The 20,348-nt window shown below is 47.0% G+C and overlaps 1 protein-coding gene across 1 annotated transcript; it reads right to left on the bottom strand.

Moving 5' to 3' along the window:
* Positions 1-16,999: 16,999 nt before the first annotated feature.
* Positions 17,000-19,964, bottom strand: LOC147966035 (uncharacterized). Its single transcript, XM_087530699.1, has 3 exons — positions 19,070-19,964; positions 17,593-17,772; positions 17,000-17,313 (listed from the first exon to the last, which is right to left on the bottom strand). The coding sequence occupies exons 1-3, from the start codon at positions 19,962-19,964 to the stop codon at positions 17,000-17,002; spliced, it is 1,389 nt and encodes a 462-aa protein (XP_087386825.1).
* Positions 19,965-20,348: the final 384 nt, after the last annotated feature.

The following is a 20,348-nucleotide window of genomic DNA, read 5'->3' as shown; positions in this document are numbered from 1 at the left end:
AGGACAACAAACTGATCAACCTGGTCATTCTCTATTGCGTTGTCATGCCTTTCTACCCTTCTTCAACCAAGAGACACGAGACTCGTTCCTTAGCTACTGATTTTCCCCTTTTCAACCTAGATGCGGGTTCGATGCCTACTCTCTTAGACAGTACAGTCTCCCTTCCTTTCCTTATTCAACCCAGACATGGATTAGTCTGCATGAAGTAGGGTTTCCTTTAATAGTGAAAATTAAGGTTTTCGTCTGCGTGACCAGCAGAGCAGAGGATAGGAAATTGGGAAGATGGTGGAGTGGAACAAGATCCACATGCAGTGACGTGGCAGATGGGGGCAATAGAACATGGGTATGGTTCGAAAAGAGGTAGCATACCTGAGGGTCGGCGGGAAGTGGCTTCGCTCATGGTCGTCGTCCTCCGCACGCACTATGACAGTGAGCTTGGGGACGGAGGCCATCCCGCGCGGGCGCTAGGTCTGAGAGGACGGCCTTGTCGTTAGTGCGTGACCTCACTCACCGACGACGAGTGCGTCAACGCTGCATGTCATTTTTTCCCCGGTGGATCTGTGACCACCAGTGAGGAGGGAGAGAGAGGCCGTGTTTTTTAGATCTAGAGAGAGGGTGATAGTGTGAGAAGCAAGTGGGCAGCCCTTAGAAGAAAGCTCTGAAGCTCCAGCCTATATATATTTTTTATACTACTAACACTAGAGGTGGAGTAGTGGTAGAGTAGTTTATATTTTCTCTGCAAATAGTACCAGTTAGTCATGCTTCAAAACTGAACGACAATCCATTAAAAAATAAAGGTTGATAACTAATGAGGCACCTCGGGCCAACGCGGCCAGATCGCATTTTGCACAGAAATTACACACCATGTTTCGTTGACATGTGGTCCCGTTCCAACATGTCAGTGAGACGATGACGAGTCCTTTTGTACAATTTTCGAAAGGACGTGTAGGCCGGGGCGCCTCTTCGTGTACCGTGGCAAACTGGCAACCGTCCACCGACTCTTCGCCTTTCCCTCTCGATTTGGAACTGCTGTCGCACGCTCTTCCTCCCTCCTCCATTTGCCTTCACCCTTCCATCTGCCATTTTTCGATCATCTTCTCCATGGAGGGAACAAGTCGGAAACAACCCCGTTATTCTTGCCCCAATCTGAATGATGACGTGGTGGGGGAACTCATTGATCGGTGCGACGTCATCACCTCGGCTAGCATGGCAGGTTCATTTAAGCCCATTCTCTACTCAACTAATAACATCATTACAAGGAACCCAAGGGTCCAGGAGCTGATCTCCCCTATCTTCTTCTCTATAAGCCTGTTCGCATGGGCGCGGACGACAGAGGCCTCGCCTTGTGCAAGTTGATGCCGCTTGATAATGACACGTGTGATGTCAAGATGCCATCGCGTCAGGGTAAGGCCTGGGCTGGCGCAAATGGAGATTGGGTTGTTTATATTGGGTACAATTGCGAGTGGGAACTTGTGAATGTGTACACTCGTCAGCGGATTCCACTTCCAAAAATCTCCGAGTGCCCTGAGGTTGAGCACACAGATGATCTACGTACGTTCAAATACGATCATGGTGACTGGGGTCTACGGAAGTTAGCAATTTGTCGAGTTCCCAACCGCTCTTGGAATTACAAGAACTATCAAGTTGTTGCTATCTTCGACAAGCTTGTTGCCGTCCTTCGTGGTTCGACTGGATGGATATTGCTCAACAATCAGTTCCTATACATGGATGTGTACTGTGATGCAATTCAATACGAGGGTCTTGTATTTGCTGCCACCACTCGTGGCACTGTTTTTGCATGGGATCCTCGTAGTTTCGGTACGTTTATCTTCCACCATAATTATAATTGTTTCATCCACATGCATGCGGGTTAGCAAGTTTCCCTTTACTAATTAACCTTCTTCTTGTGTTTCCAAGGTCATGTGAACATTCCACCACCTATACTTGAAAAAAATTGTAACCAAGGGGGAGATGACGATGGTGATGATCACGAGCATGAGGACGAGCAGAACTTATATACTCAGTGGCGCCTGGCAACTAATTCCGATGGATCACCTCTTCTTGTGTGTATACAGTGCACTGTTGTCACAACCCTAGATTAATTGTGTGCAATAGTTGCATTTGCATCCATGCATCATGTCAATTTTTCCTTAAACCTGAAATGGGGATTAACAAACCCTAGCACTCCTTTGAAAACTAGGGTCAACCAAAAGAATATTTTTCAATGAACCCAAAAATGCCTTAATTAATGTTTGATAATTTTGGCAAGGGTTTTGATCCAAGCCAAAAATAGTGAACATTTTTAGGGAATTATTTGGGCTTTGATTTAATCCACTAATGTATTTGAGTTGGAGCAAATAAATCCTATAAATATTTTTATTGCTCCAATAATTCTGAAACTTCTTGTGGAGCTCTGGGTTAAACCATTTTGCATCCACAATTATTTCCAGAAGCTGCAAAAATAATTTGGTTAGCTAACCAAATTCAAAACATCTACAGAAATTAGAAAACAGAAATAAGAGAGGAGGAGAGAAGTACCTGGGCCTTACCTGCTACTGTAGCTCGCCCAGTCGAGCCGGCCCAGTCCACCTCCTCAGCGTCAGTCGTCTTCAACCTCGTGCCAGAAGGCACGAGGGCGCGTGCTCGCTGCGCACTGGCCACGCGCCGCGCCACCTCCTGCTTCCCGCCGCTCCCCGACGCGGCTGTGAGCGCCACGACACCCGCTGGAGACTCCTCTCTCCTATCCCTCACTCGCTGCTCTCTCTCCCCTCCCCTGTCTCGCTCTCTTCCCCACCACTAAGCGTGCCCGTCGCCGCCACCCGTTGCTGCCGCGCCCACCGCCGATGCCTTGCCTCCCCTATCAGTCCAGCACCTCCACCACCTCGCACCATGCCTCTCCATCGAAGAAAGCTAACGCGGAGGCCCTGTGGAGCCGCCATCGTCGCCATCTTCCTCGTCTCTGTCTGGTGATTGCCATCGTCGATTCGCCGCACACAGGACGTCCCCGAGCCCACTTAGCGTCTCGTCCGACTCCTCGTGAGATCCTCTTCTCCTCCCCTCACTCCGTACTCTCAATTTCGTCCCCTAGCTAGCTGCCCCGCCGGACCCGAGAGCTCACCACCGCCGCACCTCACGCCGCTGTGGCCAGAGCCCATCTCCGTCGCTCTCAAGTACGCGAACGTGCTTCTAGCATCTCTAGGGAGCCAACCCGCAGCCCATCCTGCTCCCTAGCGCATCGCAGCACCGCGCCCGCACGCACCCAAACTCCAGCCGCCGCCTAGCTCGCTGCTGCCGTCGCCTTAGACCACCGCAGCTCCCCTTGGTTGCTCCATCAGATGCGCGCAAGCGCCAGCAACCCGTAGCCGCAAACCGCTCGTCGATCCGTGCCCTATAGCATGAATCCGAAGCCCTCCGCCTTGCTGTGTGCTCGCCGGCGACCAACCCCGGCGGCAGCCGATGTGGCACCGTCATTAGTACCAATGACGGGGCTAACTAACCTCCTCCGTCACTGACAAATGGGCCCACACCCTTAATTAATCACAGGTTTATCCCCCTGCTTAGATTAAGCTAATGCCCGTGGCCCACTGGTCAGTTTGACCTTGTCACCTCAGCATTGACCAGGCCCCACAGGTCAGCCTCTGCTGCTGTCCCTGTTACACCGACATGCGGGACCCACAGGTCAGGTTTGACCTGGGTCAGCGCAGTTGACCTGCTGGCATCACAGTGATGTAGTGCTGATGTCGTAAATACATTTACTGGAATTTTCATATTTCTAAATAAATTGGAAATTTCAGAAAATGTTCATAACTTCTAAAAATCATAGAAAGGTTGACGAGTTACATGACATGTACAGGGCGATAAGTGGCGAGAGCGTGTGTGAAGAAGTACACCCCTGCAGGGTTATCATTATCTATTCGAATAGCCGGATTCCTCGGATATGGAAACTTGGACCCCTTGCATAGTTCATAGACAAGTGAAAGTGGATACTCTAAAATGCGCAATATAAGCGTGAGTGCTATGGATGGCCTTCTCGTAGGGAGACGGGAGTGGATCCATAGTGGAGTATTGATATGGTGAATATGTGGCCTCGTGTGCGCCACCTCAAAAGAGTTACTTGCAGTCGTAGTTCAGGTTAGCCACTGAGTCAAAGCTGGCTTGCTGCAGTTAAACTCCACTACCCCTTTGTTGATACCGATGCATATGTAGTTAGTTCTGATGTAAGTCTTGCTGGGTACATTTGTACTCACGTTTGCTTAATTCATGTTTTGCAGAGAGACGTCAGTCTCGCTAGTAGTTCCGTGTGGAGTTTGACGTATATCTTGATACCTCAGCTACGATCTTGTGTCTCGGCAGGGTCTTGTAGATAGTCAGGCTTCTCAGCCTTTTTCATTTGTAGATGTCTGTACTCAGACATGTTAAGCTTCCGCATGTGCATGTTGCTTGTATGCTCTGTATGTTGGGTCATGAGACCCATGCTTGTAATATCTCGCTCCTCGGAGCCTAATGAATAAATACTCTGAGTCATAGAGTCTTGTTGTGATGCCATGTTGTATTGCACATATTGAGTATATTGTGTGTATGATTGAAATGCTTGGTATGTGTGGGATCCGACAACCTAGTTGTTTATCCTTGGTAGCCTCTCTTATGGGGAAATGTAGTCTTGTGCTTCCATGAGCCATAGTAGTCCGCTACAGCCCGGTTCACCGGAGTCCTGCTAGCCCAGCACTACTGCTCCGGAACACTTGACTGGCCGACATGTGATTCACTTCGTTCATGTGTCTGTCCCTTCGGGGAAATGTCACGCGGTGACATCCGGAGTCCTGCCTAGCCTGCTACAGCCCGGTTCACCGGAGTCCTGTTAGCCTAGTGCTACAGCCCGGATTCACACGGTGCTGACCGACATGCTTGATGTTGATTCATGTATGCCTGTCCCCATAAGTTAGTGCCACTTCGGGTTCATGACTAGTCATGTCGGCCCGGGTTCTCTGTCATATGGATGCTAGCGACACTATCATATACGTGAGCCAAAAGGCGCAAACGGTCCCGGGCCATGGTAAGGCGATACCCGTGGGAATACCGTGCGTGAGGCTGCAAAGTGATATGAGGTGTTACCGGCTAGATCGATGTGACTTGGAATCGGGGTCCTGACATCTGTGATTATTACTACTGAGGTAGAAGGTGTTCTCTCCCATGGTCGCCCTCTCCGGACCTATTCCAACACCCGTTGTAGGGTATTCAGGATGGATACTAGTGTGCTAGCGCCAACACCTTCTCCCTAGTACAGTATTGATAGTCTTGGAGAAAACTCGCTCTTCCTTGGACAAAACTATCCAATGATGGTGAAAGGCGATCCAGCTGCTGTTGACACAACGTTACTACCATTTATGAGAAGCAACTGTATCTATACCTCGGACATTGCGGTGGTTCCCTACCCTGGTCCTGATATATGCCGCTTCAGCCTGGATGATCAGTCCTGTGTTGCTCTCTATATTGACAATAGCTGGCCCTTCCTAGAGCACCTATGGTTCAAAGCAAGCATTTCCAACGCCGAGGATTTGTTGAGTTGAAGTTCATTTCATTACTTGTTATTTGTCGTGTGATGAAAACTTCAGTATTTACTAGAATGTTTTGTTGGAAATAATCTATAATCCAACAAGTATCCTCGTTGTCGTTGTGTGTTGATGACTTGTTGTATGTAATGGGTGGTACATTTGCAAATGCATGTCATAGACTCAATTTATGAATGGTTTTTGAGTCACTTCTTGGAGTATGAGTACCGTAGTAGTATAGCCAGCATCCCGTTAGTATATGAAGTTGCCACATCACATAGAGCCAACCTAATATTGGAGTATGCTAGCCCTCCACCGATGCGCCGCTTGAAATGGCGGAGGAAGTGAGAGGTCGCATCACCTTGTGTCCAGATCTGAGATGCCACGTGTACCAGATGAATGACTCCAAGTTTGACCACCGTGATGCTAGGTGCGAGCCGAGGAACACTGTTGGAGAGACCCCGCCCCCCCTCATAATTTTCCTACATTGGTCATTTGATTCATAGGATAGAATGCTATAGGATTTTTTCCTATGTAATCATGTTTTAATTGGCAATCTAGCATCCACTCCAACTTTTGTTTCACTTCCTTTGTTCCTAAAGAGAGTACTTGCTCTAAATGATGTGCCACTTCAAGAGCCGCCTATATTAATTAACCATGCTCTAAAAAGGTGGACCAGCTTTGGCTATAGTAGTACTGTACTAGGTTAGTAGGTGACCTTGCGCTTGGCTCTTCTCCTCTTCTGCAAGTTGAACAATAATGATGGTACTATAGTAGTACTTCTGGCAATCTTACACCAAATGAACTACTGCACCTCCACCGCTTGTAAGCAAAATTTTCTCCTCATGCTATGAGCCACCGCACACGCGTTGGCGAGGGAGAAGGCATAGTAAGCAAGCTTCTCGTTGTTCTGCAAGTTGACGGGACACATCAAAGTTATTTATTAGTACTCTCTTCAAAAAGGGTCGACCATGTCCATGGCTACCACCCCGTGCTCTGTCATTGAGTGCGTGCACTATTGACGTGCCATCGAGGAGAAAAATATTGCGTAGTAGTACTAGGTGCCATCGAAGTGCACGACTCACTTACGCATTGCATATCTCCATTTTCTTGCATGACACGCCACCTTGATGCTATATGTCCCGTGTGTCATGGAGGCATATAGTATGATTTTGTAAAATGGAGGCATATAGATGTCCCGCGTGTCCGCAAAAGGAAGAACAAATCTCATGTCTTAGACGAAAGAGTGGAAGAACTTAGAGATTCCCGACGATCGAGAAGGAGCAACAAACCTCAGGGTGGAGCGTCTGCACTCATAATATTTTATATTATTCAGCAATATAAAATCAACCAAATCTCTCTACGTTCCTATACCATTCTATAGTATGAGAATAACTTTGAACGTAAGCCATTGATTCACTCTATCCAATGGTCATAGTTGGAAAATCCGAACAAAACCAAGCATTGGATCAACTCTTTTTTCGAGATCAACTCTTTTAGCACTTAGATTGTTGCCGCCTACCCACCTAGCCCACCTATATATCCGCTCACGTGTGATGACCACATGAGCTATCCACTCAGATTGTATGTTAGAAAAAATAAAGGTCGATTATTAATGCGGCACCTCGAGCTACGCGGCCAGATCGCATTTTGCACGAGAAATTACACACCATGTTTCATTGACATGTGGTCCCATTCCAACATGTCAGTGAGACGATGGTGAGTCCTTTTGTACAATTTCCGAAAGGATGTGTAGGCCGGGGCGCCTCTTCGTGTACCATGGCAAACTGGCAACCGTCCACCGACTCTTCGCCTTTCCCTCTCGATTTGAAACTATTGTCGCACGCTCTTCCTCCCTCCTCCATTTGCCTTCACCCTTCCTTCTGCCATTGTTCGATCGTCTTCTCCATGGAGGGAACAAGCCAGAAACGACCCCGTTATTCTTGCCCCGATCTGAAAGATGACGTGGTGGGGAACTCATTGATCGGTGCGATGTCATCACCTCGGCTAGCATGGTAGGTTCGTTCAAGCCCATTCTTGACTCAACTAATAACATCATTACTAGGAACCCAAGGGTCCAGGAGCAGTTTGATCTCCCCTATCTTTTTCGGTATAAACCTGTTCGCATGGGCGCGGACGACGGAGGCCTCACCTTGTGCAAGTTGATGCCGCTTGATAACGATACGTGTGATGTCAAGATGCCATCGCTTCAAGGTAAGGCCTGGGCTGGCGCAAATGGAGATTGGGTTGTTTATATTGGGTACAATTGCGAGTGGGAACTTGTGAATGTGTACACTCGTCAGTGGATTCCACTTCCAAAAATCTCCGAGTGCCCTGAGGTTGAGCACACAGATGATCTACGTATGTTCAAATACGATCATGGTGACTGTGGTCTACGGAAGATAGCAATTTGTCGAGTTCCCAACCGCTCTTGGAATTACAAGAACTATCAAGTTGTTGCTATATTAGACAAGCTTGGTGCCGTCCTTCGTGGTTCGACTGGATGGATATTGCTCAGCAATCAGTTTCTATACACGGATGTGTACTGTGATGAAATTCAATACGAGGGTCTTGTGTTTGCTGCCACCACTCGTGGAACTGTTTTTGCATGCGATCCTCGTAGTTTCGGTACGTTTGTCTTCCACCATAATTATAATTGTTTCATCCACATGCATGCGAGTTAGCAAGTTTCCCTTCTCTACTAATTAACCTTCTTCTTGTGTTTCCAAGGTCCTGTGAACATTCCACCACCTATACTTGCAAAGTTTTATAACCAAGGGGGAGATGACGATGGTGATGATCATGAGCATGAGGACGAGCAGGGCCCATATGCTCTCTAGCGTCTGGAAACTAATTTTGATGGATCACCCCTTCTTGTATGTATACAACCCACTGCTGATGTTACTACTGAGGGAGGAGGTGTTGTCTCCCATGGTCGCACTCTCCGGACCTATTACAGCACCCGTTGCATGGTATTCGGGATGGATACTACTGTGCTAGCGCCAACACCTTCTCCCTGGTACAGTATTGATAGTCTTGGAGAAAACTCGCTCTTCCTTGGACAAAACTATCCAATGATGGTGAAAGGCGATCCAACTGCTGTTGAAACAACGTTACTACCATTTATGAGAAGCAATTGTATCTATACGTCGGACATTGCGGTGGTTCCCTACCCTGGTTCCGATATAGTAGGCCGCTTCAGGCTGGATGATCAGTCATGTGTTGGTCTTGAGATTGACAGTAGCCGGCTCTTCCCAGAGAATTGCTTGTGGTTCAAAGCAAGCGCTTCCAACTCCGAGGATTGGTTGAGTTGAATTTCATCTCATTGCTTGTTATTTGTTGTGTGATGAAAACTTTAGTATTTATAATGTATCCTCGTTGTCGTTGTGGGTTGATGACCTGTTGTATGTAATAAAATGATATGCCTGTGATAAACTTACTAAATTTATGAATGGCTTTCGAGTCACTTCTCTGAGTGGGTGCTGCGACGAGGCAAAAAATATGTTTTCTGAATACATAATTGTACGTGCATTGCAACAGGTTATCAGATGAGGCCAATCGACAATAGTACACTATTTGTACTAGCTTCATATGATGCACTATCTCTACGTCTACATACGTAATACAACAAAGTTTTAAACTTGAAACCAGCCACCCATCCTCACAAAGAACACTTTTTAACCTAGCACTGACTCCAGGAAATTTGTCCACAGTGTGAGGTGGGCCATATGTTAATGTGTTTGTTGTACGTAACCAGCACCTCGAATCCTCGATACTACTACTACTATAAGTACAGTAGTAGGAGTAGTAGGGTGGCATGGGCCAGAACAAGCATTCACGTCCAGGAGTACGGCACACGCCACCAGCACGACTTCCATCTGACACCATATTTCTTGGAGTCCATCCTACAGCAATCTCCTCAACCTCGTCGTTTCTCTAATTCAGTCATTGCATGACGGGCGAGGTTGGGGTTTGCCGATAGTCGGTTTCCTCAACTGTGGTCCCACTTGTAAGGCCAACTCCAATGCACGACCCCAAACGGACCTCCGTTTTTCCCGGATTCTGTCCATTTGGGTAAGGCAATGGGGTCGTGTCCGGGCCATTTCTCGGATGCGGTGGCCATGCGCCGAACGCGCGGACGCATCCTGGCCGCGTACATTTTTCTTTACAAACACATATCTTTTTTTCATCATTGATTTTTTGGTACATGGAAATACATCACAAAATTTTTGACTAGAAAAGCAAGACTAGAGAAAACAAGAACCACAAGAATACATTTTAGAAGATATCCAACTTCCATAACTGCTCCTGTAAGTTGGATTAGTGCCTTCTCGATGCATTCATTGTTGATCTCCGGAGGCTCGATCTTGCGTCCTTCTTTCCTCTTCGAGTGTAAAGAAGTAGACGTAACTAGCCTCTATTCTATCAACAAGTTCACTAGTCTCATCTCTAGCCTCTATGCTAGCTAAAAGTGCTAGAACATCTACTAAATTGCACTCCATCAATATATCATTGTACTCTTCTTCCCAATACCAAAACTTGCATCCATTCTACACAATAAAATTTTAAGTTAGCACAACTAGTCTAATCTGGGAGCACAACCGACGATTTGGTCAAGTTCTTCCTCCTTTTGCCAACACGTGGGACATCCAGCATCCAGGTCGTGTCATGCAAGAAAATAAAGTGGTAGTTGAAGCCACGTGATGTGCATCTTGGGTTAAACTATAAATAGAATCTTACTACTCTTGAGTAACTCCAAAAGCGGCCACTGAAGATCTTTATTGGATTTGTTTTTCATTAGCAGCACATCGAGGTGAAAGATGTGCAGGTTCAGTGGGTCCTCTTGCGTTTTCACTGACACGTGGGACCGCATATGAGCAAACAAACGATGGGCTCCGCGCGTCTGCTAGCTGGCTGAGAAGAGAGATAGAGGAGGGCTGAGCACGGACTCCAGGAAATTTGTTCTCCATAACCAGCACCTCAATATAGTGGGGTGGCATGGGCCATAACTAGCATTCATGTCTAGCAGTACGACACACGCCACCCACACGATGTCACAGCCCTAGATTCATGACTGTAAATAGTTGCATCAATGAGCATGTATCATGTTAAATTCAAAAAAATTGAATTGAGGAAGATTCTCAAAGCCTCAGAAACCTTTTAAAAATGACCAAGTTAAAAATTTCTTCAAATGAGCCCAAGGAAATGTTCATATTAATCCCTGAAAATATTGGCAAGAGGTAAAAATCCAAACCAATATTTTTAGAGCATTAAGAGTAATTAATTTGGGCATTTGAATTAAATCATAATGTATTTGAATTGGCTTTATTTCTGTTATAAAGGAAATACATGTCCAATAATTTTGGAAATTATTGTGGGGCTCTAGAGTAATATCTCTAGTCCATACAATAATTTACAGAAAGTTTTAAAATGGTTCAGTTTCCAAACTAAATCAAAACAAAATAACAGAAATAGAAAAATAAAAGAGAGAGAGAAGGACTAACCTGGCGCCCACCAACCGGCCCAGCTCCTGTGCTGGTCCAGCACTGTGTGGCCAGCCCACTCGCCGCCCTCCCTATCATCTTCCTCGTGACAGAAGGACACCGGGCGTGTGCCCCATGCGCGCGGCCATGCGCCCCGACCACCTCCTGCTTGCCGCTCCCCCTCGACTGCCTGGGCGTCCCTGGAGACGCCACGCACCCCCTGGACCTCTCTCACTCTCTCCCGTACTTCTCCCCTCCTCTGCTCTCTCTCCCTCTCTGCCCGAGCGGAGCTCGTTGCCGCCACTCGCCATAGACACAGCCACCGCCTCACCCTCGCCTCTCCGACGTGCCTACGAGCTTCGCCTCGACGCCCTCGCCCTCTCCACCAAATCACGCGCCCGTGGAACGCCTAAAGCGACGCCACCGTCTTTGTTTTCATCGCCGGCCGTCGGAGATCCCCCTTGCTGCTCTGCTCACTCCAGTGCCTCCTTGAGCTCGCGAATGTCTCCATCCGACCTACTGTGAGCTCCTTTGCCGATCCCCCCTCTCCCCTGGCTCATTTTCTTCCTCTAATGCCGATGCTGCCGATGCCATGTCGCCGCCGTGACCACCGTTTCCTAGAGCTGCAACTGAGCACACATCCATGCTCAGTGCACCCCTAGGAGGCCATAGCACCCCTCCTTGCCACCTGCCGAGCACCCTAACGCCAAACCCGAGCTCACCCGAACTCCAGCCGCCACTGCGAGCTCGCTTCCGACGAGCTCGGTCCACCCCAACTGCTCCCGCTTGCCCCGTTAGATGCGCGCGATCGCCAGCTCCCCGTAGAGCCTCTCCGCCGCCCATTTGGATGCCCGTGGGCGATTTCCGAGCCGCGCCGCCGTCTTGGGCCTCGCCGACGTCGAGTCGCCGGTGGGTTTGACCGCGCTGACTGGGGTTTGACCCCAGTTTGACCGCCCTGGTTGACTAACGTGTGGGCCATTGTGGCACCCCGGCTTAGAGCGACCGGTTTACCATGCATTGCCAGCACAGAGACCATCTCTTCTGGCAACACACAACATCTTGGTATAGAATAACAACCGCTTTATTGATGCTAGCGGAACAGAGTTACATTACAACAGTTGTCGAGGCCAAGCGGCAGACTCGGTGCGGCTGAACAATATGTACATTATTTAGTGAACATAAAGGCCCTCGATCCGAACAACTACGTGGCAGCGGAATAACGTCGTGGCGGAAGCTCCATATCACAGGGACACTGATGTGGACACGATCTAGACTCGAACAGCATTCCTCTCCAACGATACTTTCCTGAAATCTGGCATGACACGCCAGGTCAGTACATTGAATGTACTTGCAAGCTCACAATAGGCATACTCATAATGACAAACAATATCATGATATTTAACCAATTATTAAAAATGCATCACTATATGTCAACATGCTGTGATCATGCTCGAACGTCCCTCGGGATAGCTTACCAACCGTGATCATCTCTGGATCACAAACACACCACCAAAGTGGTCTTTCTCAAGAACAACTCGTGATCCTTACGGAGATCACAACCACGACCATCATTTGGTCCCAAATACCTCGATGGCCTTTCTGCCATCCATCAACGATGCAAAGTTCACAGCTTAGTGTGCAATTTTTATTAAATGTAGACTCATGGTGGGACCTACTAAGAGGTGTCCATAACTGTGGACTCGGCTATCGATAGATTACACACTCTACAGAGGTAGCACACTGTACCCACACCACGGAACCCATGGCCTCGCACTCCCATTCGGGTGGACCAATGGCATTCTGACAAAACCCCTCCATTGCCACAGCACTCTCCCGGCCACTCCGACCCAAATCCCCAACGGGCTGGTCCTGGGTGGCCCCGTGTCTACCAAAGACACCCCAACCACCGTCGTGGTCAAAACACTCCCACTCGGGGACTCGGTACCGTAATCTCATCAACGAGCACACAAGATTATGTCTTCTTACCGGGCCAGGGCAAGCACGACATAAGCTTCCCTAGTTGGAGGCACCGACCAGAGGCCGTGTCAGTGGACCAAATCAAGGCCTTCCCACAAAGGCAAATGTGGTTGCACTGGAAAGAAACTCGATTCAGCGGCACCATGACTCAGTCAACGGTATATTCAAGTTGAGTTATATTCAGGTTTTACTTTTAACTAAAAATGGCCGGTGTCATAGCATGCCAAGAAATGCAAAACAACACATGCATCATAATGATAAAAATGACCGATGTCATCCTTATACACACCAAGCATAACGTCAACAACTCAATTACTCTACTTGCTCAAATGACTCACAACTGAACCAAAATATTTTGCAACAAGTTTTATTAATTTCTTATGCAAGAAAGTAACTCCGATAAATTTCTCATATGCTTGTCAAAAAGGTTTCACTATCAACAACTCTTAATTTCCTTACCACTAAGTTGGGTTCAAACATTCTGCAAGACAATTAATATGATTAAACAAGTATTTAACAAATTATTTTCTAATAAATTTTCATCAATCTATAAAGGCAAAACATAGCTTAAAATAATTGCTAACATGCATAACAAAATTATTCCTAACATCACCTCAAATAAATCTTAACTTGCTTTATCCACTAAACTAGTTTCAACCATTCTGTAAATCAAGCATAACAACTAACCAATGTTTAACAGAATATAAATAACTCCATAATTATTTAAATGCATGGATTAATCATTTCATTCAAGTAAGAAAATCACAAATATTGAAATGGCACCATGAAAATGTTGCTGTGGCTTGCCTTAGTGCAGATGAGGTTCACAAGCCTCCTGATGATCCTCAAGACAAGCATAACCTTCTGAAAATAATTTTAAACACAATAATAAAATATCAAGAACACTTCTGAAAATCACCAGAAATTCCAGATAGCTCAAAAAAATCTCATCTTTGGTGAGCTGCTAGATTTCTATTCAAAGAACACAATGCAAAAAGAATCAATTCATTTGGACTTATGGTTGAGGAGTTATGACTATTTGAAGTGTTCTGTAAATTCAAATGAATTTGAGTAAAAGAAATAGATTGGAGGGTGACATCGAAAGCGTAAAGCCCAGGGGCACCACCACTCGTACCGCTTCACGCGCGTACAGAGTGGCTGACTAGCGGGCCTTGCTAGTCAGGTGGGGGAGAGGGAGAAGGAAACAGAGGGGGCCGCGGCTTCGCCGGAGCTCTCGCCGGCGACGAGGGCTCCTTGGCCCAAACGAGAGGGAGAGATGGCAATAGGGGGTTGAGGCGCACCTTCCCATACCCGTAGCGTAGCTAGGGGCGGTCGGACGGCGTCAGAATCAACCTCGCAAGTGGAGGCAGAACGTGGAGGTCATCGGAGTTGAGGAAGACGGCGAGCAGAGGCCAGTCCAGGGGCTCCAAGCGGGCGAGACGACCTCACCAGAGAGAGGCGGAGGTCCTGGAGGGATCACCCAGGCCTGGGAGGGGCTGGAGCTATTGCGGCGACCAGAGGGGATCTCCGGCGAGCTCGAGCTCAGGGACGGCGGCCCGAGGCCTGCCCGGCCGGGCTCCGTCTTACTACTCGATCATGGGGTGTGTGTGAGTGCTGGATGGTGCTCAAGGAGCCTGGAGAGGGCTCTATGTATAGGCGAGCAGCGAGGGTGCTTTGGGCTCCGCCGGTTGACACCTGTCCATGGCGCCCGGCGACGAGCGGCGTCAGTGAGAGGGGGAGAAGGCGACGGAGGTCACGCGGCCACTGTGGGCGGGAGGAGACGAGCACAGGATCAAGAGGATGGCGATGAGCATAGTGCGCTCCGCACTGTTGGGATGGCCGGACTTTGCCTGTGCTCGCTGCGGCGAGCTCCGGCGTCGGCGAGCGCCAGGGAGTAGTTAAGAGCATTGAGACGAGCACACGAGCAACAGAGGCTCGGGCGCGTCGCAGAGCGCGTCGGCTGCATGCCAGCACGCCTGGACGAATGCGGTCACCGCGTGAACTATGACATCAGGTCGATCTAAGCATAATCTCAATGTCTGGCATGTTGTTCATGGTAGTTTTGAGTGTTACCACGATTTGGTTTGGATCCAGGTGCAGTAGAGAAGTTTTCACACACCAAGAAAGTTTCTGGTCAGTAACTTTGTGATGTTACTGTGGTCAAATGGCTTGGAGTTTGAAGCTGTGCTTTGGAGGCTAGTGATAGGTAAAGATGCACAAGAAAGTTCAGGTCAAATGGAGCAAGTAAAATGGTAGTTGCTGTAGAAACCACCATTTCTGTCCAGAATAGAAAAGATTTTCTGTAGCAAAAATATTCCAAAAATTGATGAAATATTTTTGCTCAGTAAGGTGCACTAGGGTTCACTGAATATTTGTGAATTATCTCAGATTTTTCTGAGCCATAAAAATTGGGGTTGCTTTGAAGCAATCAGATCTGGCTTAGGGTTTTTGAGAGAAAATGAGTATTTTTCTTTTAAGAAAAATATTCCAAAGATTATTTTTGGGGTGGGTCAGAAGTGAAATGATGATTTAGGAGGGAAGTGAAGCACTTGGGTGAATGCCAAGGATGCCGAAGTGTTTAAGTCCATATGAAAAGATTCAGAAACTCCAAGTTTCAAAAAAAATCAAATGAAAAATCAAGCAAATAAGAAAGGGCAAAACCCAGGCTGTCACGAACCTCCCCCACTTAGAATGAATCTTGTCCTCGAGATTCGGTTGCTTGGGAAAACCACTCTGGATACTGATCCCTAAGGAATTCTTCCTGCTCCCAAGTTGCTTCTGACTTTGTGTGATGCTCCCACTGAACCTTGTAAAATTTTCTGACTTTACTGCGAGTGACCCTTTCCATCTGATCCAAAATTTTGAACGGTCTTTCTTCATAAGTTAAATCTTTTGCTAATTCTATCTCAGCCGTTGTAGTTCTTTTCTCAGGCAGGGATATGCATCGTCTCAATTGCGAAACATGGAACACGTTGTGTATGTCTGCCAATTCCGGGGGTAGTTCCAGTTGATATGCAACCATTCCCACTCGAGACATAATCGGGAATGGACCAATGAATCTGGGTGCCAGCTTTCCACGAGTCTGAAATCTTCTGACTCCTTTCATAGGAGTGACTCGGAGGTATACGTGTTCTCTGGGTTCAAAACTGACCTGCCGATGTTTGGCATCATAATAACTCTTCCGTCGAGATTTGGCTAATTGCAGCCTGTCTCAGATTTCCCTAACTTGTTTCTCAGCTTCCAGCATGAGATCCGTTCCAAAGATACGGCTATCTCCAGTCCGAGACCAGTTTAGAGGAGTGCGGCACTTACGGCCATACAGGGCTTCGTATGGTGACATCTTTAGACTGGTCTGGAAACTGTTGTTATAAGAGAACTCGGCATACGACAAGCAGTCTTCCCATTTAGCACCATTGGCTAGCACATAGGCTCGCAACATATCTTCGAGTATTTGATTTACCCCCTCTGTCTGTCCATCTATCTGAGGGTGATAGGCAGTACTATATTTCAATGCTGTCCCCAAGGCTTGATGGAGACGGGACCAAAAAGCGAAGGTAAACAAAGAACCTCGGTCGGAAGTGATAGTTCGGGGTACTCCATGCAGACTGACGATCCTGGATACATACAGTTGTGCAAGTTCATCTGCTCTGTATCTGGTGCTGATCGGAATGAAATGAGCAACCTTGGTCAGGGTGTCTATTATAACCTAGATTGCATCCTTGCCTTGCTGAGTCCTAGGCAATCCTGTGATGAAATCCATGCAAACGTCATCCCATTTCCACTGAGAAACTGGCAGCGGTTGGAGAAGTCCGGCTGGCTTCTGATGATCTGCTTTCACCTTGTTGCATATGTCGCAACAGGCTACAAAGTAGGCAATGTATTTATTCATTCCATCCCACCAGAATATTTGTCTAAGGTCCTCATACATTTTCATACCTCCCGGGTGAATGGAATATGCGGATTCATGGGCTTCTGACAGGATTTTCTTCTTCATGTCCGGTTGATTTGGCACACAAATGCGTCCGCGGAATCGGAGGGTACCGAATTCGTCCTTGGAGAAGTCAGAGGCCTGCTCTCCATCTGGCCCTCGGCACATTTTTGTAGATTGGTGTCAGCTGGCTGGGCCTTGCGGATCTCCATCTCAAGTGTGGGGGTAACTTCCAAAATATTAGCGAGGCCCGCCTCTATGATGACCAAGTTGAGCTGAGCGATCTCCTCTTGGAGTTTGGTGGGCAATGATTTTAACATGACATTTAAGCTGACGGGCTTTTGATTGAGCGCATCAGCAACGACGTTGGCCTTGCCTGGATGGTAATTTATTCCAAGGTCATAATCCTTGACCAACTCTAACCATCTTCGCTGACGGAGATTTAAATCTAGCTGAGTGAAAATGTACTTGAGGCTTTTGTGGTCGGTAAAAATTTGGCACCTTTTTCCAATGAGGTAGTGTCTCCAAATTTTTAACGCATGAACCACTGCAGCCAATTCCAAATCATGAGTAGGGTAATTTCCCTCATGAGGTCGTAGCTTTCACGATGCATATGCTACTACCTTGCTGTCTTGCATCAACACGCAACCAATACCTTGTCTGGAGGCATCGCAGTACACATCAAAGCTGCGATAAATGTCTGGAAGAGTCAATACAGGTGCGGTTGTCAGTTGTATCTTCAGCTCATTAAAACTCTTCTCGCAGTCCTTTGTCCACTTAAACTTTGTATCCTTTTTGAGCAGCTCCGTCATGGGTTTAGCAATTTTGGAAAACCCTTCAATAAAACGGCGATAGTATCCAGCTAATCCGAGGAAACTCCGGATCTGTGTCACGGTCGTGGGTGGTACCCAATCGAACACATCCTTTACTTTGCTTCGGTCCACGGCTACACCTTTGGCGGATAGTACATGTCTGAGAAACCCAACTTTCTTGAGCCAAAATTCGCACTTACTAAACTTGGCGTATAGCTGATGATCGCGGAGCCGTTGTAGTACTGCTCGGAGGTGATCCTTGTTTTCTTCTTCACCCTTGGAGTAAATGAGGATGTCATCGATGAAGACTACTATGAATTTGCCAAGGAAGTCCATACATACTTTGTTCATCATATGCATGAAGAAAGCAGGGGCTTTGGTGAGACCAAATGACATCACGGTATATTCGTAAAGACCGTACCGAGTAGTGAATACGGTCTTAGGAATATCTTCCTTTTTAATCTTGAGCTGATGATATCTGGTCCGTAAATCGATTTTAGAGAATACCTTAGCCCCACTGAGCTGATCAAACAGATCATCAATCCTGGCAGCGGGTATTTATTTTTGATGGTGACCTCATTCAGCTGGCGGTAATCTATGCACATACGGAGACTACCATCCTTTTTGCCCACGAAAATTGCAGGTGATCCTCATGGTGAAGAGCTGGGACGAATATAACCTTTCTGGAGTAATTCATCAAGCTGTTTCTTTAGCTCCACTAATTCCGATGAGGGCATCAGGTAATACTTCTTGTATAATGGCGCGGTTCCGGGCACAAGATCTATGGCAAACTCTAGTTCCCGATCTGGTGGCATGCCTGGCAGTTCTTCTGGAAATACATCAGGGTACTCACTGACCACAAGAATAAATTCCAATTCAACCGCAGCAGTGCACACTAATTATGGCTTGGGTATATTCTTGCGAGCATAGAATTTGGTGAGCTGCCCATCCAGACTGGTTAGATTGACTTCTCGGGTTGCGAAGTTTATGCAAACTTGATATTTGGTCAACCAATTCATACCCTATATAATATCCAACTTTTCAGACTCAATGATTGTCAGAGATGTTGGAAAGCAGACCCCGTTTATATTGATCTCCAGATCACAGCTAACCAGATTGCTCTTGATTATAGATCCTGGGGTTTGTACCAGCATATTTTTGCCCAAATTTTGCAAGGAAAATTGTTTTGGGCGGCAAAACTCCGAAAAATAAAAGAATGGGAAGCCCCAGAGTCAAATAAAATTATGGCAGGTATGTCATTAACAGAAAACATACCAATGACGACTTTTGGCTTCTCTTGGGCTTCATCGGCGGAGATACGATGCACGTGCCCGGTGAAGTTTTGCTGGTTTGGCCGCGACTCCATAAAATTGACTTGCGGCCGGCTTAGGGCATTCGTCTTGTTGTTCTTGGGGCACTGCTTGGCATAATGTCCGTGTTGCCCGCAAATGAAACAAGAATTATTGCGCTGACGCTCCTCATGCATTGGATTGGTCACAATATTCTTGACTTGGGTGGTGGTCTTGTTAACATTATGTTGCCAATTTGGCCTGTATTCCACCTGAGTCTGCTGCCAGGTACGAGCCTTTTGCACAGGTGGCCCATCCTTCTTTGGCTCAAACTTGCGCTTGTTGTCGTTAGCAGGCCTATTATCGGATATAAGCTTGTGCTCCCGTTCAGCAATGAACGCCTTGTCCACCAGAGTTTGGAAATCTGTGAAATCAAACATACTGAGAGCACACCGAAGTTGCAGATTTAAACCTCCAAGAAATCTGTCAATCTTCCTTTCTTCGGTGGCCACATCATACCGAGAGTAATGGGCCAAATGATTGAATTTTTGCAGATATTCAGCCACAGACTGATTTCCTTGGACGAGCGCGAGAAATTCACGCTGCTTGGCCTTCATAACTTCAGCAGGGATATGATATTTTTGGAACTTATCGTTAAATTTCTCCCAGGTGATTTCCTCATCAATCGGCCACATGGCCTTTGTATTTTCCCACCATATGGTAGCTGCGCCTTCAAGGTAATGAGTTACAAATGGAACTTTATCATTTCCTTCAGTACGGGCAATCTCAAGCTTTTTCTCCATTGTGCACAACCAATCATCGGCATCCAATGGGTCAACAATCTGACTGAAACTGGGTGGATTGGTCCTCTGAAAATCTGACATCTTTGAGTGATAACCATTCTGATTTCCATTCTGTCCAACCATAGCTTGAACAGTTCTCAATATTTCAATCAGATCATTGTCTCTTTTCTCTTCAAACATACACAGAATTTGCTCGGTGGAGGGAGGATCAGGCGGTGGAGGTGGTGGCTGAACGTACGGCTCGGGAGAATGTCCTGCCTGTCGTGCGGAACGACGAACAGGAGTTCCCTCATGAACGTTGCTACTGCTGCCTCCCGCGTCATCCTATTGTGAATTTTTCCCAAGACAACACAATCGAGATGAGAAACACCCAAAAATAAAATTGGGGAAAAGCCAGCAACAAATCCTGGAAGAAAGCAGAAGAGTGAAAAATACGGCGAATAAAGTCTCAACATAAATATACATAGACTCATACATGAAAAGTAAACAACATGACTGGTTCACTAC

This window comes from Triticum urartu, chromosome 6A, assembly GCF_056163025.1.
Source record: "Triticum urartu cultivar PI428250 chromosome 6A, HENAU_Tu73, whole genome shotgun sequence".
Taxonomy (NCBI): Eukaryota; Viridiplantae; Streptophyta; class Magnoliopsida; order Poales; family Poaceae; genus Triticum; species Triticum urartu.
This window is presented reverse-complemented; position numbering and strand designations above follow the sequence as displayed.